Source organism: Pagrus major, chromosome 8 (genome assembly GCF_040436345.1).
Source record: "Pagrus major chromosome 8, Pma_NU_1.0".
In the NCBI taxonomy this organism is placed as follows: Eukaryota; Metazoa; Chordata; class Actinopteri; order Spariformes; family Sparidae; genus Pagrus; species Pagrus major.
This window is the reverse complement of record NC_133222.1, coordinates 29,427,055-29,452,824: the sequence shown is the minus strand read 5'-3', so window position 1 is coordinate 29,452,824 and position 25,770 is coordinate 29,427,055. Positions and strand designations below refer to the sequence as shown.

General features: G+C 41.2%; 1 protein-coding gene across 1 annotated transcript in view; it reads right to left on the bottom strand.

The window, feature by feature from the left end:
- Positions 1-21,751, bottom strand: part of exoc3l1 (exocyst complex component 3-like 1) — a 33,519-nt gene extending 11,768 nt beyond the window's left edge. The window contains exons 1-14 of the mRNA XM_073472769.1: positions 21,514-21,751; positions 16,948-17,123; positions 16,519-16,738; positions 14,957-15,169; positions 13,061-13,260; positions 12,762-12,980; positions 12,156-12,226; positions 11,204-11,321; positions 10,763-10,888; positions 10,545-10,645; positions 10,315-10,431; positions 8,758-9,028; positions 7,656-7,811; positions 7,092-7,225 (exon numbers count right to left, since the gene is read on the bottom strand). Coding sequence (XP_073328870.1) covers positions 7,092-7,225; positions 7,656-7,811; positions 8,758-9,028; positions 10,315-10,431; positions 10,545-10,645; positions 10,763-10,888; positions 11,204-11,321; positions 12,156-12,226; positions 12,762-12,980; positions 13,061-13,260; positions 14,957-15,169; positions 16,519-16,738; positions 16,948-17,123; positions 21,514-21,556 — 2,165 coding nt within the window. The 5' untranslated portion in view covers positions 21,557-21,751. The remainder of the gene's footprint in view (positions 1-7,091; positions 7,226-7,655; positions 7,812-8,757; positions 9,029-10,314; positions 10,432-10,544; positions 10,646-10,762; positions 10,889-11,203; positions 11,322-12,155; positions 12,227-12,761; positions 12,981-13,060; positions 13,261-14,956; positions 15,170-16,518; positions 16,739-16,947; positions 17,124-21,513) is intronic.
- Positions 21,752-25,770: the final 4,019 nt, after the last annotated feature.

Here is a 25,770-nt window from a genome sequence, read left to right as displayed (position 1 = left end):
TTGTTAAACGCCGCCGTGCGTTAATGCTTCATGTACAGATTCTGCGCTGTAATTACCAGATCTGTGAGTTAAAATTGTTCAGCGCCGCCGTGCGTTAATGTTTCGTGAACAGATCCTGCGTTGTACCAGGTCTGTGATTTATTTGCATGCATAAGTGTCGCTGCACACTTCTTAAATTAACCGGTTTGATGAATCATAAGCTGTTGCGCTGTGCCAAAGCTTAGAGATTCATTCTGAGATGAAGTCTATATCTACCGCGATGTTCCGGAGATATTTGTAACTTGCTCAGACCCTCGTGTGTTCTGATTTAGATTAGCTACCTAAACAGAAAACAGCTGTGCAAACAGTGAGAGGTTTATTTGATCTACCCCGTGTAGTATCAAGATTGGTTGCTATGGCAACAATCTCGTTCAGAAGACAGTATATTTGACTGTGTAAAGGAGGACAGGAAACCTCTATCAGTTGAAATTGTGAAAACACAAGTAAATGAATGCAATGCTAGTTGCTGGTTGAATGTTTTCTGAAGTGCTGAAAACTTGTTGGTGCTAAAATTAAAGTGGCAGGATTCACTGCGTGTGACCAGTGAACTCAACTGCTGTAACTTTGTCTTAGAGAAGTTAACCCTCCAGAGTCAAACCGTCACTGACCCAAGCCTTGAAAAACAAGGGGGGTATATCAGTGGGCGGAGCTAAAAAGTCCCTCCTCTAGACTCTTCTTCGTGTAGCCTTGTTAAAATTAAATTCTGCGATAGCGCCCCTGGTGGCCGACTCTGTAAAACCTCCGAAGTTGCGATAGCGCCCTCTGTAGGACGATTCGGTAAAAGATTTTTATTTTGTGATAACTTCTTCTAATGACCAACTCTGTGAATATTAAATTTGTAACAACACCCCTGGTGGCTGATTCTGTTAACAACAAATACATTTGAATAGCATATTCTGCTGGCTAACTTGATTAATTGAATTTTGTCTTTCAGCTTTAATAGACTGAAATCCCACACAGGTACTTGCTAAATTGTATTATTGGAAACCTGTGATACTGCAATAACTACTATAGTGAATTAATGTGTCTCATTATTCAGGTAAATCGAATAATTAAGTTGTAAATTACGAATTTGACAACTTTAACCAGATTTGACAACTTTATTCCAAATTCAATTGAAATTTTTGTTGTATTACTTGGAATTTGATCTTGATATATGCTACGCGCATGCAAGTCAAAGAATTAAGCTGTTAACTACACATCCAAGTACTTTTAATCGAAAGCCACATTTAGATCAAATACTTTAGTCATTGTTGTTAACACATTAGCTGTCAAATCCTTTGAAATCCAAAACGTCTGCTGTTTTTGAGCTTCACAAATTGAGTTAATTAACCAAGCAAACCCCACCTCTAATTGAAAACAATTAGAATTTAAAAAGCTCAAATAAAATAAATAAATAAAACAAAGTAAATAGAATTTTGAATTGAATTTCTTTTCTTCTAAAAACAATGGCAGGGCCCGGTGATTCTGACACCGTGAGCCTAGTGAATCCCTTAGACAATCTAGATTCAGTAATACTGGATCTCACCACAGAGTTGCTACCAGATTATGCAGACAAAATCCAGAAGACCGACCCTAGTGAGCTACATGAAATAATGTCCGCGTTAGTACACCAGTCCCTGACTGAAGAAATGAAAGGAAAAGACAGAGAGAAAATGTTAGGGATGATGGTTATCGTGATGTCTGCACAACAAAAACGCAGAGACCAACTGCTAGAGAACGTTTTAGCTGAAATAACCCCTAAAAAGCAACATGAGAAAACTAAAGAGTCCTTAACTAAAGCAGAAGACTGCATTAACCGACTTGAGTCTCAGGTTAAAGCACAAAAAGAGGAACAGACTGAAATGAAGAAAGGAAACTCAGAGCTCAAACAAGTCCTTCATGCCCAAGGGCCAGAGCTAGATAAAACAGAAGTAACTAAACATCTTGAAGATGCTAACAAAGACCTTGGAAAAGCAACCAAGGAAAATAAGGAGCTAAAAAGTAAGCTCAAAGTTTGGGACAGGGCCAGAGAAAGAGAAAGGAAATGTCTACATGACATGCAACAGGCACTAAAAGAAGCCAGGGACCAAGTTAACGAATCCCATCTTGAACAGATGGAACAAGAGGCAGAGCTCGAAGAGGTTAAAAGGGAATTAAAGCACTCCTTTGAGTATAGTTCATTCCCAAAAGCGCCTGCAGGTGCAAACTCTCATGAGGAAAACAAAGAGAGCAGATTCCACAGGAACGCTCAATTAGGCACGTCCCCGCCACGATCTATGTCACCCATAGATCCCGTTGTCCAGTCTCGGACTGACAGGGACCTGCGTGACCGAGATAAAAGGTCTCCCTCCTCTCAGCCTCTCCCTCCTCCAAGCGCGCAATATTCGCGAAACCCCTCCGACAGGGACCTAGATAAAATAGCTCGAAACATAATGCATTTCGAACCCAAACCTGGTGCCTTTAATAAAACTCACAGGCAATTTGACCCTGAATTTTTTCCCAACCCTCCCACCCAAATGATCGGCATTGCCGCTCAAGCTCAGGTAGTAGCCAATGCTCCTGTCGACTCTTCAGAACCGAGACGCTCCGGTCCTGACTTGAAATACTTGCATGACGCACGCACTGCCTTGCGCATTGTCGAGGGCCTCCTTGTACATGTCTCCGACGCTCTCACTTCACCTGCATTCGTGGTGCCTCAGAGCCACAGGGGGGTGATGCTAATGCAGGCCCATAACTCTCCATGCGCAGGACATAGAAAAGCCAAAGCAACATACCAGGCACTCCAACAAGTAGCCTATTGGCCACACATGCAGGAAGATGTAGCAAACTACATCAAAGACTGCTCAATTTGCTGTCAGGCCCAACTGTCAAACCTGCTTCACAGAGCTCCCTTCCCACGAAGGGGCCACAGAGCCTACTATGACCAAAAAGTGTCCCATGACAAAGTCAAAGTGGGGGACAAGATTTGGTACTACACCTCTGCTCCCCTGACTAGAAAGGCCAACCAAAACACCAGAAGACTTGCCCGCAAGCTTCTGCCCCAAAAGCTCAAAGTAAACAAAGGCCAGAAAGAGCAGACACTTAAGTGGATCCATCGCAACCAGATGAAACCACACAAAAACCCCATGGGACTTGACAGGGATGCAAACTTCTCTGATAGGTCATAAATAAGGATAAAACCTTTAAAGCACCTAAAAGTGCCAATCGCGAGTAAAAAATTTTTTTTTGTCAACAAAGGTCACTGTTGTTCGCGTCATTTACAAAGTTGAATTGAGAAACAGGCTTTGTAAATTAACCTGCTAACTTAACCTGCTTAACTAAATACAGTCATTTGATTTACCCAAAACTAATTGATTCAAAGTGGGGGTTAATCTAACACGTTTGCCCTTTGGTCCAAAGTGTATAATAAATTGAAAAGTAGAATTAAAACCAAACTCTGAGATTGTTCGCAAGGAACATCCCAGACTGTTGATCACCAGCTGTCGTCTACACACAAAGAAAGTGTTTATCAGAATGACAGACTCGACTTACAGGTTACAGCAGTTGCAGAAGTTCACTGTCACTCAATCAGAACTGAGTAATTTAGTTACAGACCTAAACAATTAATTGGTGAATCCTTGATAAAGCTATCAGCTATAAAGCTTGTAAGAATATTTTGTTTGTTAAATCTTGGACTCTCTACAGTTCATGCTGTAAGTTTATTCACAGTAAAATCGCCATGAATGTGAATTTCAAGCTGAAATCCCAGACATCAGAGCGCAGATCAACCAACAACAGCAGGTGCTGCAAACATAAGCCAATCATTGTAGAGCATCATTTTGGTGGTCAAAACCCACAGTGAAGTTCTGAATAAAACTCTCCTTGCTATAATCAGAATTAGAATCAGAAATACTTTAGTGATCCCTGAAGGGATATTGCTTGTGTTACAGCTGCTCCCAGTCAGTCTTAGAAAATAAGCAGGAATGTACATCTATATGAACAGTGTAATAAATATTTACGTGAGTAATCATTCTCCTTTCAGTCATGTCGGTTGATTATGCTCACACACAACCCGTCAGTTCGTTATGGCAGACACGCTGAGAGACATTGGATCCTCAGTGAACAGCTCAGCCATAAATAAGATTCTTCTGCATCTTATCCCACTGTTTCTGGTGAAGTAAAATTTATCCACCATTACCAGAGAACGTTATCCTATACATTGAAAATTTAGCTCCATCATTTGGACACAAACCAATATGAAATCAAGAAATCTAAATTTTTCGACAAACACACACTTGAGTTAGAGCAAAACACTCTTACTCAAGTGCAGTGATCAGTTATTGATAGCGACTCTCACAGTTAGTTGATAACAGTTACTATTGACAGTTCTATAACAGGCTCCTTAATTCTATAAGATTAAGAGTAGAACTTTCCACTAACCAAGTTAGTATTATCAGTACTGTTTTCCCTTATTTTTTTCTTTACTATATGATTAGACCTTAGCACATGCCAAAGTCAGACACCATCTCTGATCATAAAGTGTGCCACCTGTGCTCCTCGACGATGGACATCATGACTTCATCGATCCAAAGTTCCCGCTACTACGGTCATTCAGATCGAAGTGGGGGATATGTAGGAACCTCTGTCCATCGCCTCTGCATTATATTGAGGCCTGTTGTTTCTTGTTAACCCTTTCATCTGGATGAAGACGATTTACAGGCTACAGGGGTGCCATCTTATCTCCTGGCAGAGAGGATAGTGTTTCCTGGACCATAAAGACTTCAAATGAGGACAGTTTTAATTAATTTACAACTAAACTCCCATTTCTGAACTCTCTTTTCCCTTTGACCAGAACCTCCTCACACAGGTCATGAAGTTACCTGTGTCAGTTCACCAGGAAGGACGAACGAATGTCTTCAGAATGTGTTAATACAATGTCTTTACATTTGCAGATTAAGTAACACGCCTGATCACTTTCTACCTATTTCTCTCTCTGTCTCTATGACTTCTGATCCACAAACATTCACAGAGTGGACATCGGACACCTTCTGACGTGTTTTTCTATGCTGTTACTCTGTCTTCTTTAAATTTATGACACATCTGGATGCTATCTGCTCGCATTCCAAACCAAATGGTCTCTGTATTCTTCCAGATTTCAGACCATGTCTAATTAACCATTAAGTCAGTATCTCACAATCTTATTTCTAACATATTAAGAAACAGTAAGAGAAGCTCATAAAACTGATCTTTCTCCCGTTTCTCTACGATTAAGATTGACTGAGATCAAATTTTAATGTTTAATCTGTACTGTGTTCGGTGGAACCACAGCACCTCCTGATGGTGAGTCCTGATACAGTTGGACGAGAAATATTCTGTTTAATATGTTCATGGTTATAACCAGTAAATGACTCTGATATGTCTTTGTTTTAACAAGTATTAAGCTGAATATGTATAATTAATGTTTAATCACGTCATAATCCTTGTCATGATAGACAAAGTACATCTATTGAGCCATGGTGAGAAACTGAGAAGGTGAAGCACGGTTTAGTTCAGTGAGTTTCTGTGAATCTTAACACCTCCACTAAATCTTGGAGATAAAAGCCGGTAAGCCCCGCCTAGACACGCCTCGATTTGCAAGTAATAAAACGGAGAGATCACGTCTCTCGAGTCAGTTTTATTTTTAAAGGTTCAGTTTTTGTTTTTGTTTTGTTTTTAAAAGTTTTGTTTAAGTTTTTCTTTTGTAACTTATTTTGAAGCTCTTTACTTTACTTTGAAACACGCTCCAAGACAGCGATCTCATCAGAAGTGCTCACGCGTTGATTTTTCTCATTTTATATTTTTCGCAGTATTGATTAGCTTCTTTTATTAAGTTTGTACCAGAACAAAGTTCTGTTTTAATTTGTTTTATACCGTTAAGTATCGTAACCCGCTTTTGAAGAAGTAAACTTAATTTAGATTACCTTGCATTAACTAACAACGGAAGATCCGCCTGATCAACGTATCCTCCTCAGTTATTTTATTCAAGAAGTTAAATCTAGTTTACAAAGTCAGAGCCTGAAAACCACTCGAAGAAACGAAGAAGAACATCTTTATCACAATCATCATCACGACTACAGCAACTTGCTGTGTCCGAGACCGTGCAAGCGGTTTCCAACGAAAGACAGACTCTGTGACAAGCCCCCAGCGCTCGCTAGCGGTATCATCCCGCTGGGCATTGAGCCAAGATCTGCACCGGATCGGTACGGGACCAGCTGCCCTCTTCCTAAGACAACGGACCGAGGTGCCCAACCGACTGATACCGGACGAGCTGACCCCGGCCATCGGACCGCCAGCTAGAGTCGCAAATCACCCGAGGGAATCCGCTGCCGCGGCCCCGCAACTCGGCTGAGAAAGTAGGCTCTCCATCACTCACAACAGCTGGATTCACACATGATACATGAGATGGTGTCTATGGCTCTGATTCTGATCTTTTAGCTTAAAAGCAATTCGGTTAGGGTCTCGTTAGTATTAAAAATTACTCTCGTAATCTTTAAATGCTTCAACCTAACTCATAATCTCACCATCAGCCCATATTCCACTAATAACCCATTACTTAGTTATTCCATATTTTCTGTTACCTGTTGTTATTCATTTAAATTGCCATTTCATTTATTTAACCTGAATTATTTAGTCAATAAACATATTAACCGTATGTCGTTGTCTGTGCAGGTTTGTTTTTAATGTGGAGAACCGATGGATATGTGTAGAATTCACCTACTTCATGTATGAGATGGAATCTGAAATTGATTAGAATTGATACAAGTTAAACTTGTCCAGTCGAATTTGATTAATTACCTCCGGATTATTCAAATAGACGAAAACGGAGGTGGTGCCCCATTAACGAGTGTTTAAATTACATTTATCATTAGTGTATCTCCTACAGCAGTGTACATAGGCTACGATACCTTATATAATTGAGTATTTATAGTATATACCTTAGAGAATATTAGAGATTCAAGATGAAACTGACAGAAGGGCAGAAACAAAGGACAAAGGATCTTCAGCCTGATGGTAATTTAACAACTACTCTATTAGCTGGGAGCTGAGATTACCTGATGTCGGGGTATTTGGCTGCGAGTCCAGAAACTTCCAAAGTGAGCATGCCAGGGTCTTTCAGCCGGATGAAGTCTGCCAGGACTGGTAGTAATGCCAAAGGATTCACCTCAGGTTCTGACCCTTCACCCTCCTGCAGACACATGAGCTTGATTCAGATGGAACTTTAAATGCACGTACTGTACATCAGTACATTTGACTGAAGCTGTTTGTGGGAATGTTTTAATTTCTAACATTTTCATGCCAACAAATGTCTGAGTATTATGTGTCTGGCACAGTTTTTTATTCTTTCAAACAGCTGTCAAACCATCATGGGACACTTAAATACTGTAACTAGAATACAGGACTGTAGTACTACTACTGCTATGACTTCTGATACTGTAGTAGCATAAGCAATGACCAATTATTAGTTTATACTTATGTGTTATCATCATTTTACCATAAAATTTAGGGCTCTCACAGAAAGCTGCTGTAGGATTGATTACTTCATCAAAATCTGATACTGCATACTATCTGATATTAATGAACCTATTTTGAACCAAGCTGAACGAGGTTGTCCTCACCAGGCCGTGGAAGATCTCTCTAAACTGCTGGTCGTCCTGAACCATCTGCTGGGCGAGCTGCCTCCTCTCCTCTGCATTGCGACACACCATCCTCTTCTGCATCAGAGCCCGGACGTACTCCACCACCATCAGCCACTGGGCTTCCTCCTGCAGGCGCTGTAGACACAAGAACAAGACCGAGCTGGCATTTTGACCACACATATGAAGTTGAGAGCAATGAAAGAACAAGAAGTCCTGTTGCACCCAATAATCATTTTCTGGAAATGTAAAAAGGATGCACTTAACCGGATCATAAAAGTCATGAAACATAATAATACATAAGAATAATAACATGACAAATGATGTAATAAACTGTCCTGACTGATATTGTAATAACATTTTTATAGAGAATGTACAACCTTTCAGATGGACCATTTTTGTTTCTAAGCCAAAATGTGATACTAAAGTGTGCAAGTATACATAATTAAAATACTATAAGTGTCTTGTTAGTGGGCTGAAAATGCTAACATTTGACAGTGTTTCCATGTTGGAAATGTAAAATCCATCAGGCAAAGATGCATTAAACTATCAATGACAACTGAACACACATCTAATAACCAGGCTGATTGGTCTTTGTGCAAGGAATTCCCATTATACCAGAGTGGATCTTAGATTAGACACCATCACAGCAGCTGCAGAAGATGGCTAGCATTACACAAGCAAGAAAATGAAATGTTCATTTTCATCTACAGTAAATCAGCAGTGATTCCTATTGCATTAGGTGTCTTATTTGTCCTACCTGTTTTATTAATTGAAATTAATTTTAAACTAAGAAAAAACTGACCTTAATTAAAATGTAAAAACATTTGATTTATGCTTAATTGCAGCCCCATAGATTATGATGATGGGATCTAATCACAGATTTTCTTGTTTAAAATTTACCAAGGTTAAGGGCACAACATGAATACATGAAGGACTTTGAAGGATGACTGTAGATTGGACGTAAACTCAAAAGCATGAAAATAAGAAATAAGATTCAACACAATTATTATTGTTATATGTCTGACAGAAAAACTAAACTTCCATGTGCACAGCGGGGACAGAAACAGACAGAAGCTGTGACCTGTCGGCAGGGTGGTCGAACTCGGCCGTACAGCTCCAGGTGACACTCCAGGACGTTGCAGAGTTTGGGGGTGGGGTCTCCCTGGACCAGCCAGTGCCTGGTCATCAGGCCTGGGAGGAGAGGCTGAAGGTCAAGCAGGAGCTGATCCATCACCAGGCGACACGCCCGTCTCACCGCCCGGTCCAGAGCTGCCAGAGGGTTGGGAGGAGTCCGAGAGAACTGCCCCGCCGACCGAGACGACTGCTGCTGCTGCAGGCTCTCTGTGGACTTCCTGCGAACAGAAGGGACACAGTGGATATTATTTAGGCCTGTGCTTGTTTCTTTTACCGACTTCTATTTAGTTAAAGCTTGTCATTTGTTGTGATGGTAGGACCACTAGACAGCACCTGAACCTGATCAGGCAGGTCATTAGAGCTGTTGGTGGTACTTAACTGTCAGCCAATAACTTGTATAAACATCTCCATATTTCACTGACTGTATGGAGTCATCATTACTGGGAGTGAAGGGAAGTAAGCAGCTGCTCCCAGTCTTTGACTTCTGCATGTGAAGAGGAAGTAAAAGTGGCAATAGAGCAAAATAAAAATAAGGCCCACATTCAAATTTATTTCGCAATCCCATAATATGCTCCTTTTCAGGTTCATACTTTTGATTTGGTTGCCTCCTAGAAAATTTCTTACATGCATTATTGTTTCTGAAAACCCACTATTTTCCTTATACTGTCCATTGCTGCAGCCCATCTATTCACCCTCTGTCTGAACACTCCATTTTAGCTCCTGTCTCTTTTAGGCTTCCTTCCAAAAAGCCCAGTCTGCTCTGATTGATCACTTCACAGAGGCCTGAGCAGGCACCACCCACAGGGCTGTGGTGAGGGCGGTGACTGTATAGTTGTGACATCACAAACTCAAAGAAGTCCTGACGGCTCGTTCGAAGGGGCAGTTTCTGAATAGGGGCTGTGTGCATCGCTTTGTGGACTGAAGAGGTTTTGATACTTTCACTGTATTTATCTATCACCTGACCTGCTTCATAATTAAAAATCTTACTTTTTACAATATGTGTGTTTTATATACAGGAGTATTATTACCAAAATGTACTTTGGAGCCAAAAGTAAAAGTACTCATACAGTAGAATGGCTCCTTTCAGAGTGTTAAACTATTATCTAATGCATATTTAATTGCTGACATCTTAATTTCTACACTATCTGTCCATTGGCAATATAACATGTACACTAAAAGCTACAGTACATCTCTCATTCATTTGTAACAGGCACAGTATGATTAGGGATGAGTGTGGGATGGTATCAGGTGTCCTTGTGATTGGCCTCTGTTGATGAAAAACATTTGTTCAACTGTTTCCCTTCAGGGGAAAAACACAGACAAGAAACTGATCCTATCTTTTTAAAGTTTAATATTATTTAGAGTATGAGCGGGTCTTTTGAAACAGTGTTATGCTTGCCAAAATCATACTAAGCTATTTTGAGTGTCCCAAATTAGTCCAAACATTTCATTTGCTTAATAAAGCTCTGACAGATTTGTCATATTTATGGTGCCATGATCTCACTTGAGGATGATGCAGTTGCTGATGGAGGCCAGCAGATAGTGGAGGTAGAACTTGTTTTTGTTGTTGCTTGTATCCTTGCGATGTTCCTTCCCAGATTCCACCAGAGCTTCTCGAAACCTGATGTAAAGGAATGGAGGTGAACGTGAAGACTCGCCCAAGCCTGTTTGACACATACTTAAAAATAAAATGGCTGACAGGCAGCCAGAAGCAAAACTTGCATGAACTGACACCTGTTAAGGAGGTTCTCCATCTCGTACAGCCCCATCTGTATAGTCTGATCTCGTAGGGATTGTCCGATCATCAGAGCCACCCGGGCATTCTCCTCCAGCATCTAACACACAAAATCCACAAATCCACACAGAATACATGTATAGGGGGAGCTTTGTTTGGAGTGTTCACTGTGTGAGTGTGTGGCTTTACTTATGGTGTATTTATATGGCATGTTTACCTGTGTAATGATAGTGGGCAGGCAGGTTTGGTAGAAACCCTCATGGTCTGTATCTGGCTCCTGGTCTCTCTGCCAGTCTTGCAGCTCCACCTGAAGAGCTTTGTGCATCCACTCTGATACACTCTTCTATAACAGCAACGACAAGGTGAATGCTCTCAGTATAACAACAAGGGTACCATACATGTCCTCCACATGTTGGAGAACATTTAACATTTACATTTACAGAACTTTTACAAAAAGATAAATGATTTTCATCACCAAAATGTTGGAATATGTAGGATGTCTAACACAAAATGTGCAATCCTATGTACATTCAGAATGTACAACCTCTTTTAATTTCTGTTTCCACACCTGTGGGCCAACATTGTAGTGATCCTGCTTTCAAAGGCTTCATTTCACTTGGATACAGAACAGTTCAACAAACTTTTGTGGTCGACTCACCCTCACACTCTGCACATATTTGTTCTGCAGCTGGTCCAGCCCCTCGGTGGAGATGAGAGGTCCGAGTTCTTCTTTCTCCATCTCAGCCACCAGCTCTGGATGACCCATCATGTCTGGGCTGCCAAATCAACACTGTCACACTCTGAGCTTTTGTAGTCCAACATCCAAAGAAGTGCAACATTTTTGTTTTTGTGAGAGTTTTATAAAAAAATCATATATTGCTCAATTAATGAGGCTCGTACTTGGACAGCACAAGGTGATAGAGGTATTTAAGACTCTTTAGAGCCAAACAATGGTTTCTTGCAGTACTTAGCCATCGGTTGCATATGTGTTTCACCTGCAGTACAACCAAAGGATGATGTTTCTTTGATTTAAAGGCCTTAAGAGAGAAATGTCAAGAATGTATTTTGAGCCTATCTTGCGACACATAAGGTGTCCTGGCACCTAGGTTGGGCACCAATGATTTAGATTAATAATGACTGGATTATTACCCAAAGCTATTGCTAAGTGTAACTTTGAACAACTGAAATTCAGATTTAGATAAAACATTTGCTAGCTGTTATAGAGTACATTATTTGGATGTTTTTTTTATCAGCATTTGGGCTTCATCAGATGGTAATTAAAGGAAAGGGACAAGTAATAATATGAGAAAGTGTGCAGCAACGGTAATCAGCTGCATTTGAAATGAAATGCACAATGACCTGCTGAATCAAACTGATGCTCAGGTTCATGTCCAACTACTGGATCAGTTCTGTGAAATGGATGTCCACTCACACAAATTAGGTGTTGTTAATTTGCTTAGATGAGTTCAATGTCCTCCACTCCAGCTTAAGAGAGGTTACCTCAAATCCAAACTTATATTATCCTTAATATAAATTCAAAATTCAAGAGTCACACAGAGACAGAAGGACAAAGAGTAAAGGACAGACTCTGTGCATGTCATGGACCTCACCTGTTGTAGATGTGTAGCACCCAGTTGAGCACAGCAAAGATTTCCCCGCTCTCCAGGTCCCAGCTGCTAACCTAGGCACAAGCATCACTTACATGTGTATAGTGAGGTCATGATTTACGGGCAACACTTTATTTGAAGGGGTGTGCATCAGACTGACACGAACGATCATACTGTGACATGTCACGATACCTTTGATTGTTGTCTTGAGTGTCATTTAGTCAATTAACCCTGTACCAACTGAACACTACATAACTGACTAAATGACACTTAATGAGAGTTAACATTCATAAAGATGTTCATGACATGTCAATCCTATGCATGGTGCTGTGCCCATTAAAATTATGATTAATATTCAAACTCCAGTTGGTGATTGCCATAGAGAAGATAACTGCTAGTTAAAAATATAATTAACCAAGCCAGTAATAAAACTGTATTTAAGTCTAATGGCTCTTACTATATTACTGTATATGTAAACTATTATCAAACATAGCAGAACATGATGACAGGAATAACAGTCCCTGTTGTTGGTTAGAGGGATTTATAATTAACAGTTATATGACAGCCAAACATGCTGCAGCATTGGTTTATTTCCCTTCCATCACTGACCTGTGCCAGGTGAGCATGTAAACAGTGGTGGCTGGCCCTCAGGTAGGCCCTTGTTAGCTGGTAGTGTGATGGGACACAGTGTTCCAGCAGATGGCGTACCGTGGCCAGGTCAGCCATGATGGCGTGCTGGAGAGCAGAGAGGTGGCCTGCCAGACCCGGCCCACGGGTGTGCAGGTAGGAAACACTGCGGAACCGTGCAGAAACTGCCTCTTCTAGTACCTGAAAGAGAGTACATAGTGTAACACACCACTAGACATTTAAAAAGGAGAAACTAAAAAGTAATTTGTGCTGGTGCTGACCTGGAAGAAGCATGCCCTCCAGCAGCGAGGTCGTCCTGGGGGCAGAGGCCTGCTGCTGCCTCTGGGTCCCCCTCTCTCCTCTAGTAACGCCAGGTCCAGGGCTTCCTCTCGCTCCACTATCCTCACTGCTGATACAAACGGTGTGGGGTTTTGTCGGGCCAGGGCCAGAGCACTGCTCACCACTGCCCACAGCTCCTTACCTGAAGTAGCCATAAGTCGACAAAGTAAACAACTACTGTGGCGAGCATTTAGCACTGAACATAGGATGATGATGATGATCACATAAAATGTTGATGAAGGTTCAGGAGAAGGAACAGAAGCACATCAGGGGAGCACTTAAAACCTGTGGCTACCCAAACTGGACCATTGTTAAAACCCCTACTAGATCAGAGCAGACAGAGAGGAGGAGAAGGGAAAACGTAACAACATCGTCATTCCCTATGTCGCAGGAACATCTGAGAAACTCAGGAGGATCTTTAATAAACATCATATCCCGGTTCACTTTAAACCTACCAACACACTGAGGCAGAAACGTGTCCATCCTAAGGACAAAACACCCAGGCATAAACAGAGTAATGTAGTTCATGCTGTTCAATGCAGCCAGGACTGCATAGATTTGTACATTGGGCAGTTGCCTACGATACAGCACTTAGGATCTACATAAAAGAAATATCACTGAAACATCCAGGAACAAATTTCCCTCCAAGCTGAGAAGTTGACCTGTTATATCCAAGGATCACAGTATAACTCATCACATGACTACACAACAATATCATTTCAGTTGTTATTACTCTGTTTTGTCTAGGTATAGTGGTCCAGTACCAGTGCCAATCCAGTACCTAAGTTGCTGATACTGTTGATACCATATTTTTGTGTTTTTCTTTTATACTTTTAACCAAATCAGACAAACTTTTCTGATTTAAATTAGGGAATGTCTAAAACAATGAATAAGAAAAGAAAACTGACAGCCAAGAATCAGTACAGGGTGTTAGTCCTTAAAAAGTCTAGTTTGTTTGATATTGGCTTTTAATACGGCCATATTGTAGCCTAATATAAACAAGAATCATGCACTTCATCATCATCATCATCATCATCATCATCATCATCTGTCTTGTAAATAAACACAAAACATCTTACATTTTAGATACACAAAAATGATGGATACATAGAGATTTTTTTATTAAGATCTATATCTACATCTAAACAAAATATAGGGCATTAAAGGAAAAGTTCATCCAAGGATGAAAATTCAGTCATTATCTACTCAACAGATGGAAAGTTGGGTTAAGTTTCCAACTTCTTTAACTTTATAAGTTACAGCATTCTCCTATAACAATTGCGTTGAACAGGGACTTGTTTTAAAACATAAGAAAACAACAGAAAAAAGACATTTAATGGCTCCATACAGCTTGTCCAGGTTAACCCAAGTCTAGGAAGGAATCCATAATTGTTTTCATAAGCTGAAATCTTCACTGTAGTTAGCGTTAGCATGACCACGTCGAGGGTGCAAATAAATACCACTCCTTTAAAACCAATTTTGCATCACAGGGCTTCTGGAGACAAAGATTATTCCAGACAAGCTGTATGTAGCCATGCAGTTTTAAAAAAAATTATGTTAAAACAAGTCTCCACCTACTTCAGTTGTGTAGAAGAATGCTGCAATGCTGTTTTGCTGTGAAGCTCCAGAAGTGTTTTGTGTACTACAAAACTTCACCTGACTTCCCATCAGCATGGGGGCAGGAAGATAATGACTGAGTTTACTTTTTTTTTTTTTAACTGTTCCTTTAAACTGCAATAGACAACAGATACAGTTGCCATATATGGTACTTTTGCTTTTGACTTCATTCATCAGATGTTCTTGACAAAACTGTGAAGCTGTCTCTAAAATCTCCTTACCAAGGGCGTCCACCAGCTTCCCGACACCAGAGAAATATTTGGCCACCAGCTCCTGGTCCTCTGTGCTGAGTGCACTTCCTGCTGTCCCAGCAGCCCCATGGAGCTGCCAGAGGATGTCGTCCTGCCATTGCTCCAGATCCATCAGCCGGGCGTGGGCTTCCAGGAGACGCCGGGACTCCACCAGACGCTCAGTCTCCAACACCATGCTACGCACTACAAAGGTCAAGGGAGGAGGGGTGGGGGGGCTTAAATTATTAAACTGTCTATTTATGCAATAGCCTCTTGCTGATACATTTGGCAATTGAAATTGCATATTTTAGTTTCCAACAAAAATATTGTTTCCAAAGGTTTGGATCACACTTTCACCCCATATTAGACAAGAAACTTCTGTTCATAGTTTTATGAAACAGCTCAATATCTATTTTTGTTATCTTACTTTTAATTAATTTTATATTCACTGTTTTTATTTGATATTTCTTTTTATGCATTTTATGCTTTTTATCTTAATATTGTTTTACCATTACCGACTTGTTTTTACTGCCTGTATTATTCTGTTTAATGTGTTTTGAATTTGAACTGCACTTGTGCTGGTACCACCAGTGATACACAGGATGTGGACGGGTGAAGGAACTCACTCAATAAATTGGAAGAACAGACAGTCATTTGACTGTAAATATATTAAATGTTGGTACATTTCAACTGCACCATTATAAGACCAAGTTGTCGAACCAAAATAAGCCGTCAGCCCACTTCCTCTCATTATAATTAAGATAAGCAAGATTTCTGATCAACCTAATTAATAACCAGACATGTATCAATACTTTTCTGACACAATGTCAACATTATAATTGCCAGTATATCTACCTTCAAGGATAAGCTCACCCAAAAATCAAATTTAGTTATTATCTACTCCCCACCATGCTGATGGAAAGTCAGATGAGGTTTCGTAGTCCACAAAACATTTCTGGAGCTTCACAGCAAAACAGTGTTGCAGTATTCTCCTATACAACTGAAGTAGATGGGGAAAATAAAGCATAAAATGGCTCCTACAGCGAAGATTTCAGCTTTCAAATTAATTTGGCATCTCAGGGCTTCTTGGGACTTGGAATAAGCCGGACAGGCTGTATGGAGCCATCTTATGCTTTATTTGTCTTTTAAAACAAGTCCCCATCTACTTCAATTATTTAGGAGAATGCTGTAACTGTTAACTTTTTGCTGCGGCATTCCAGAAATGTTTTGCGGACTACAAAACTTCACCTGACTGGGTCAAAGTGGGAGCTATGTTATAATCTTTCACTGATGAACAACAGATTAAGGCAGCTTTAACTATGGTAAAATGGAAATTGAACTGCACCCTTTGTGCCTGATCATGGCAGGACATCAGTGACATTATTATAAACAAAAACAAATAATATTCTCTAAAAAGGATTAATTCTGTTTACCATTTTCCGTATACAAGAAAGAAAAAAAAAGAAAAACTAACTTTTGTAAATTAAAAACAAAACTGAGTTCATTATGAATGAATGATTTCAGGCACGTGTGTCCACAAAGCAGCATCTCACCAGAATAAAGTCGTGGCAGGTTGCTGACGGCTGCGAGGAGCTGACAGTGGTTGACTGACACTTCTCTCAGCCTCTCCAGAGATTTCACCCCGTCTGTGTTTCCATTGGACTCCAGTCCTGCTTTCTTCAAAGCGTGTGACACCTCCTTCAGCTCGGCCCTGGCCTCCCGGAGCTGCTCCAGACCCCAGCCTACCCCCTCCAGGTACGACTGGACCATGGACTGGAAGTAAAGACAGCAGCAGCACCATGCAGCAGCACAGTGGTTATTATTGATTCCCAATGACGACTAATAGCAACAATTTCCTCTTAAGTGCACAGCTGCAGCCCTTCAGGAGACCATTCAATAAGCCGAGGTTATACTGCATGTTATTTTGTCTGGAAGTGTGTGTGTGTATATGTGTGTGTTTTGATGTGTGACTGTGATGTCACCTTGAGTCTGGTGTGTATGGAGGTGGTCCTCTGACTCTCTCTCTTTCTGTACTGGCTCAGGCGCTCCAGATGCTCAGGTCGACAGAAAACACCTGATGCCCACTTTAGAGCGGCACCGCGGGCCAAACACTCGGCTCTCTCAACCTCTGGCCATACCTCTGCCACTCGCACCATGTCTGTCAGGAAAATAGACGGAACACAAGGGAGGAATAACATTATGGAGCAATTCTGAGGGGTTTACATGAATGATATAAAGCTTTATTGTTTGAAAATATGTTGCACCAAATGTCTTTATGTTACAGACACTGAAAAGAAGAAAGTTTTCTTTGTCTTTAGTATATTTTGAACACAGTTCCTGCCTTAATGACCAGATGTGCCAGTCAGCTGAGTCCAGTGCACATCTAGCGCCTTTGATTTAGTTTGACAGATATTGCAATTGCAATACATGTCCCCATTCTAGTAGGAATGACAATTTTTGCATTTCACTGAAAGAAATTTTATTTTAATAAAAATTGTGATTGATGATGATGATTTTTGCAGGGTCTATATAAATAAGCGTGCTGCCTTGCGCCTGGGGAACACTATTTGGAGGCCCGGGGATCTCTGTGACACCATAATGCTTTATTTATAACAGTATGTTGTGATACATGTTTGCAGCTCCTGCAATTTGGATCTTGCACATACTGTAATTTTGACCGTATTTTAAATTTATGTTTCAGTCCAATTCAGTACAGCTGGAGGCCTGACACATTATGATAGTTTATCACCAAACACACACACAAGACACATTTTGGAAAAGTACTGCAGCAGCATCACATAGCACAGAGACCAGAGCCAGACTTTGGTAAATTAAACAGCCTTGTACCCCCAGAAACAAAAAAACATATACTATATATGTATCCTCCAATGTGGGCTGAGTGCTCGTTGGTCTCAACTAGTGACTCTTACACACTGTAATACACAAGCCCCTCTTGGTTTCCTGCAGTGCTTTAGAGGTGGGTACTTTCACCTGAAACAAAGCCGACCTCGCTTACATCATAAAAATGCCTGTACAGTTTTATTAAATAAAGCATAAACCATCATACATTTATAGGGTACTATAAACGTCTATAGTTTAGTGCGTCATTAATTGAACTGATCATGACAGATACTTCTGAATCGTGGTGGTTTACCACCTCAGCTAATGAATTTTCTGAGGGAAAACCTATATCATGTATATCGTGTTTGATTGAAATTGGACCGTCTTGATCCCAAGTGGATGAGATACTTTTAAAAGTCTCAGTATTAAAAACTGTGCAACCAGAGTAAGAGAACATTGACTTTCCTTTCCTGTGACAGAAATCTTAGAATTGGCCCAATTATCTGCCAAATGAGGTTTCACTTTCTCACCAGTGTCATTATGTCTGTCTCCACAGCAGCTCTGGCTCCAAGAAATGTTGGAGAAATGAAATCCAATGTACAGTAATTAAGTTTGTTCCCAGATGGGATTGTTAAGAGTGGTTATGTCTTGCATTTTTGTAAAAATATTCTGTTTCTCAAGAGAAGAGCACCCTGATTTTGTTACAGCTCCAAGTATTGTTCCCAAATGTCATCTCAGATCTCCCATGCTTTCACCGTTCACTGTTGAGATACCAACCACATCAGCCATAAAAAGAGACAGTTTTGAGCGTGCTTAGCAGCAGCAGTATTGATGTCTAGGGAATGGGATATGCCTCACAGTCTGAGTCGAACATTTCTCTGCACCACAATGGAGAGGTTCTTTTTATAGCAGAGAAGTGACACTCTGTTGTCAGTCGAGCAGTCAGGTGAGCAGGATATCATTCCTCGAGTGTTAGTCAGCGAGACAGGCTGTCGTGCAACCAGCAGAGTCACATGACAATGCTCCCATTTGAATTATACAGCTTAATTGGTCTTAATTGAATAATGCACTGGTTAGTGACTCAGCAGAGAGTAATGTGCTGTGCTCGCTCACCAGCATTGAGCAGTCTTTCTGTGACTTTGGGGTTAAAAGTTTAGGTGACTGTGTCATAGGTAAGGCATGTATAACCAAATGTTCGGGTTTTGTCAGTGAGATGTCTCAGCAAGTGTAGTCATTCACGACTCTCTATCTGTGTGTGTGGACATCTAAACATTGTGTGTGGACATAAATCTGTTAACTACATAGTGGTTAACTACATAGTTTCTGATGGAGACAAAACACAAGTCATCATAATGCAAATCATTACATTTTAGGGTGATGACTTGGTTTAAGGTTAGGTTAGGGGTTAGGCAAGAAGTGGTTATGGTTTTGGTTATCACAGTTAGGATTAGTATCCAAGAAATGAATTTAAGTCTTTGTAATGTCCCCAAACGTGATGGAAACAGGACTCTCTCTCTCTCTCTCTCTCTCTCTGTGTGTGTGTGTGTGTGTGTGTTGTGTGTGTGTGAGTGTGTGTGTGTGGGTAGAATTTTGGACATCTCAATTACACGAACAGAGCTGTCTCCATCTCAGAGGAGGTCATGGGACACTTTGCTGTCTCCAACTAAGGCTAAATCTGAGCGCTGAAACGTCATCATCAGCAACTCTGCAAAACAATAAACCATAGAGCTCACATTCAGGAAAGTGTCATGTAAGCTGCTGCTGTAGCAGGACGGGCAAAAACACAACTGCGCAGAGCACAGTACAGCAGTTACCCACCGATTAAAAGCACTATAATGCTGCTGTAACTGAGGGTTGGTATGGAAACCAGCAGACTCTCTGGTCATGATGTAACATGATGGAGAATTACAGCCAGTCTGGTAGCAACACAACAACAGAGCGACGCCTGAGAGGCTTATGTATAAAGTTCTTTCCAGTTTTACACAGAAGGTGTGTTACATTGTTTTTACATGTTAATTTAGTAGTCACATTGAACACAAAAGATGCCACTGAGTTGCATTATGAGAGGAGTTGGATCCATGTTTTTGGGCTTTCCCAAATAAAAGTTTTATGAAACATGAAAGAAACGTGGCAATATTTTCAGCTGTGGCTCCAAAATGGTGGTCCTACATTGCACTGTGAGGGGGGTTCAAAGATTGCAGTCATCACGTTTTTGTGTCCGAAGACAGCCTGGGACAAAAGCTTTCCTGCATGCTTTAATCCAACAGAGTACAGCTTTTACACACCTGTGGATCAGCAGGAGGAGGAGACCAAGGCGCGACAAAATCAGGAAAAAACTCCGGCACACTGTGCAATTAAGTTTAATAACAATGTTTCTCGCACCTTCATCAGGTTATCTTACAAGACAGTTGGGGACACTATCTTAAGTAGGGTTGTAGACCCATGTGGACCAATCAGGTCACATTGCAGACAGACATCCTATCACACACACCTGGACCTATACATTTACGTTATTGAATGAAAACACTCCAGAATCAGAAGGTAGGAATACGTAGGCTGACTATACGGTACTATGGGCCTACAAAAACATTAAACCATTTTTTAAACCATGTTTGTCTGGTAAGGAAACCTGATGAAGGTCTGACTACCAAAATGTTGTTATTAAACTTAATTGAAAGTGAGGTGAACAGTGCCCAGGGCTCTTTGGTGAGGGAACCAGGAGGATGCTAACCTCCAGGTGAGCCAGCAAAAACAGGTAAGCCCTGCACGCTCTATAGCCGCACAGATGGATGACTGATGCCATTTTATTCTTCACTTCCGTCATAGCCTACGATTCAGTGGGTGTTATCATCATTGTGGCGAGTACAAACATAGTAGCTGATGTTTTACCCAAGTTTATCTAATCCATGTGATTTAAAGATTTGTGTCTGTGGGCGCCATAAAAGTCTGGATATCTCGGCCTCTCCTCGACCAGTTTTGACCGTTCTTTTGTTAATCTGTCTTTCTAAAATCTCCCAACTTTATGGTAGTGCAGTACCAAAATGCTAGACTGTCCCTTTAAATTGGGATATTTGATTTCCAAAAATAATAAATAGCGCCACATGTACAGTTTTCTTCATTATTGTCAGGGTAGAAGGTATTTCAAAATTGCTGACAATGAAAGTTAATTCTTGACCTTGAACCAGCAGTCGAGAAAACTCATCATAAAGTTCAGTCTGAAACTTTTGTGAAACTTTCAGTCATATTGCATGATCGTCAAACTCCATCAGGTGAAGGAGTTTTCCCAGTTATCATGGAATTGTGGATGTTAACATTATTATTTAGTATTATTTCTAAAGTAGACATGAAAAATGGACATTCGAACATCTACAGCTCCATGACAAGCGGCAAACACCATCTGTTGATGAAGATCATATGACAGGGTTGAAAGCTCCAGAACAACTACTAAAAGGACCTTGTGACTGGAAGATGTTCAGTATCAAGGGCCAGAGCTGACTCACAGATCAACATATCACTTTAAATCCAATACCTGAATGATTAATTTCTGAGTCCATTCATTTATCTCATAGACAAGCAGCAGTGTAGCCATGCACAGCTCTAGTTGGTCTCTAGCTATAGAGAATAAGTGGGTGTTGGCCTTTTAGCACTGTTGTCAATAGGCAAACAGTGAATGTCTGTGCATGTGTGTTCAGTATGTGTCCCGTTACCTTCTGGTTTGTCACCACCATTCTTCTGATCCCCTGCTGACATCGAAGTTCAGTTTTCAGCCACCCGTCCACCCGACGAGTCTCCTTTTCCCCTAGGGCCGGCACTAAGGGTGCCCAGGGTGCAGCGCTTGCAGAGGAGGGTGAAGAAAAACAGAGATGAGACGGAGGAGAGGAAGAAGAAGAAGAAGTAGGAGAAGAAAGGGTGGAGGAGAGAGGGCACATATCCATTCTACTGACGGCTTTCCTCTTTTCCCTCACACACACTCTCTCTCCCAGACACATCCTCTGCTGAGAGGCCGGCAGGAAAGGGAGGGAGCTGGGGGGAGGAGAGGGAAGAGAATAATGCTGTAGGGGAGGAGGGAGGGTGAGGGGAGAAAGGGGCAGGGATAGGGAGGGTATAGGGACATGCTGCATTCAGGGGCCTGTAGAGAGGATGAAATAAATACTATTAGAAAAGATTATTTACCTCAGCTTTCTGATTCCAGAGCTTTCAGACACAGTGTCTGCATCAGACAAAAACACTTACCCATCAACAGATCCATCTCCATGACAACTGTGCAAACTCACAAAGCTCACGTGATGCAACTAACAGCTCTTAACAAAGCGAGTAACCTGGAGTTGGGATTATTTTGTCAAACTGCTATTTTGAAAATCAAGAATGACATTTTATGCTTATCTACATGGGAACGTGTAGATTTTTAAAGCAATAGTGCAACATTTCTGAAATATACTCCTATCCACAGTACTGTAGTTGAGCCTTTCTATAGCGCTTTTCCAGTCTACTGACCGCTCAAAGCGTTTTACAACATTTGTCACATTCACCCATTCACACACACATTCATACACTGATCACAGTGGCTGCCATGCAAGATGCCAACTGGAGCATCAGGAGCAATTTGGGGTTCAGTATCTTGCTCAAGGATACTTCGACCACTCTACCTTGTGAGCTACAACCGTAACCAACAAAATCCTCCTGGCATCAGTTCTACAGCTCACTGTTGAACATGTTTTACTTTGCTTGTTTAAAGGTGCAATTTGTAGGGTAACAGACAACTGCTGCTCTTTGCTAGCTATCCTTGGCTGTAGAGAGCTATTATTAGCTGTGGAGCAAGTGGCTCTGGAGTTTGCTTGGACAGAGACCTTGGATCACAAGGAGTCACCGAGGACAACTGGGCTCAGCAGCCTCCCAGTGAACACAGCTGGACACCAGACTGGAACTGGACACAGCCTCCCCGACCGACTTAGATCAGTTTGACGGCAGGGTATATAGTACAGAGGTGATTTACGAAAGAGGCATGTGGAGCAGGAATATTTTTACATCTTACATGGTGAATTGAGAATTTATTTTGACCAAACCAGAGGTGATTGTCAAAAGTCTACTTATGTGTCTGAATGAAGTGTGTTTTATGATGACTTATAATGAGGTTATTAAGCTTGTCATAGTTTGGTAAAAGAGAGAGACTTAAAAACAATAATAGTAGATGCAAAAGTATTTTGTTTCTTGACATTTTGGGATTTATTTTGTTCATTCATCACACAAATTCTAAGAGAGCTTGTGAAATGTAGCAGACTTGCTGTTTGCAGAAATCTCCCAGCTGAAACTGCAGGGGCTATCTGTCTATCGCCGAGGTTAGCTGGTTAGCATGCTAACATCAGTAGACATAGACGTCTTTGACATAACGTCAACACTGTTGTTTCTTCACACTGTGTCCTCACATGCTGCTGTGTGTACACAATGAACCTGAGGCCATAAAGGCGTGATAGTGACAGAAGGTAAAGTTAAAGTTGTTTTATTTGTTAAGTTATTTTTAAGTAATTATGTGTTTGTTTGTTTTTGGTCCCTCGTGACATTAAAAGCATGAGGAGAAAGAGGGAGGGGACCAGGAAAACAATCCAGATGGTGGCAGGAGGGGTGAGGGGTGTGGGAAACAGTGAGCCTGGCGTTCAACAAAACCTCTTGGGGGTCTGAGAGGCTCCTTGACTCGTAAAGGGAAACCAATTATACACACAGTTACAGGAAGAAACGATGTATAATGCATAAAGTCATTAGCCTACAACCCAACATAAAAGAAGGGGACAAAGAGGAGCCAAGAACTAATGGAGTCCATGAATATTATTCTTTCACTGGAAGGCACTTTACAGGTGATTGAAGCCAGATATCAGTCATTGTTCTCATAACTTCATTAGTGGTTCATTAACCTTATTTCAGCAGCAGGTAGGTAAACGCTGTGGCTCTATTGTTGACTCTGAACAAAATGTGTTGAATTTTTCCACTGAAACAAAAACAGAGTGTGTCATTGACCCTCTCTGATCCTCTGCAGCTGTTTGACCAGCGCCAGCTACTACCACTGAGGGAAGTTTGTTTATTAAGTCCTCTGACCTCGCTGCCCTGTTTACGCCTCCAAGCTTCCCGGACCTCTTCAAAACACAGCAAGGAGCGTGCCAAGTGGCCCTGTGGCTGGAGCCAGCACAAACACACTATCTGAAGGGAACGTGGGACCATCGTCCTTCAGTGCTGCACTTCAGATTTCCTCATGCAATTTCAAAATTTGTGCGTGGGTGATCCGTCAGCTATCTTTGAATAACAAACAGGATCTGAACAAAAATTGCGGAAGAGCTGACTTTGAGAAAGCTCTCTTAGGATGTGAATGATATGGGTTGTTGAATGTTAGGAGTAGAAAATGATTTCGGTGGGAAAAAAACAAGACCATCCGAAAGTTAAAGAGGAAGTCTATTTTTAAACCTGGGCCCTATATTTACATGTTCTGCTGTATAAATGATTCATACTTAAAGTTCCTGAAACGATCCAGTTGTTATTCTGTTCTGTCTGACAACATCACAGAAATGATTCCTACAGAGAGAGACCTTTATTATTATTAATATTAATAATAAATAATAAGATCTGTTTTGTAACCAGAAACACAAAAGCCAGCCATGACTTTGGAAATGAATTCTTGCTGGCAGTTCCATAAACTCCAAACTCCTCTCTCTGACTCTGACTCACGTTTCCACTGTTGTCGCCCTGCAACAACTCACATCTTGCGAGATTTCAGAGCATGAACAAGACTTGTGTTTGCTGGTTAAAACAGATCCAATTATCTAACTAACACGTCTATCTCCATATCGTTTCCGTAATATTGCCAGACACTTACAATAACAACCTCAGCCTGTCAGTGACAGCAACAAGCACTTGATGAGCTGGACGATGCTAAAATATTCAACAGAGCTGAGGGAAAGTGACGCATTTCACATTACAGTCATTTGACCCATTGTTATAATAAAATATTGAGCAAACCTTCCAAAAAGTTAAACATGGTTTCCTAGATAATAAAGCTGAAGTAAAATATGAATCTGGGATAAGAAAGTCTGCCGTCCTCTATCCCAGAATTAATATCATGAAAAACAAACATGTTGTTCCCCCTTTCTCACTCTCTCTGATACATCTGATACAGTCCCCTATTGTCTTCATTGTGGAGGAGCATTAAATCGCAGGATGAAATCTCTATTTATGTAACCCTCACTCTGTCAGGCTGGTTGCCTCTGTTATTCACCCTCCTCACTATCATCTCTTGTATCTTTGCCACATAGGAACAACTTCCTCCAGGGCCATGTAAGGAACAGAGCAGGGGGTTGACACACCAGGATGTTGTGCAGAATGTATTCCTGTCAGGGTGGGACCACTTCGCTAAGGACAGGGCAGCTGACCTGCTGTTCTTTAGTCTTGTCACACTGACAGTGAGGTTCACTGCAGTCAGGTTTCTTCCCCTGTCTGTGTGTCTGGCTGCTCAGTCACTCCCTCTGCTGTAGCTCTAACGACGATCTCATTTGTGTTCACAGCTGTCCAGCAGGATGAAATCAGAGTTGAAGATGAAGTCTAGCGTCCAGATGAATGACACTCATGTTGTAACTTTTCTACCTTCAAACTGTCTGTCCATCAGTGCATTCAACACTTGATCTAGGGCATATATATTTCACAAACTACTGCTCACATCTAACTCTAGAGCAAGGAATCTCTGTCTGTCTGTATGTTATTTGCATATCTGGAGAACCGTTTGTCCGATCTACTTCACACTTGGCAGGTTTGTTGCTGAGGATTCAAGGAAGCGCAGCGTTGAATTTGGTGCAATTCAATTTGGCTGGGTGACGACACTGTGTCCTGCGATCCGCTGATAGCAATATTCAATTGCAATAGCCAGGTTTCAACCTGTAGAGGGCAGTCGCTATGCATATTTATAACACAATGTGTGGAATTGAAAT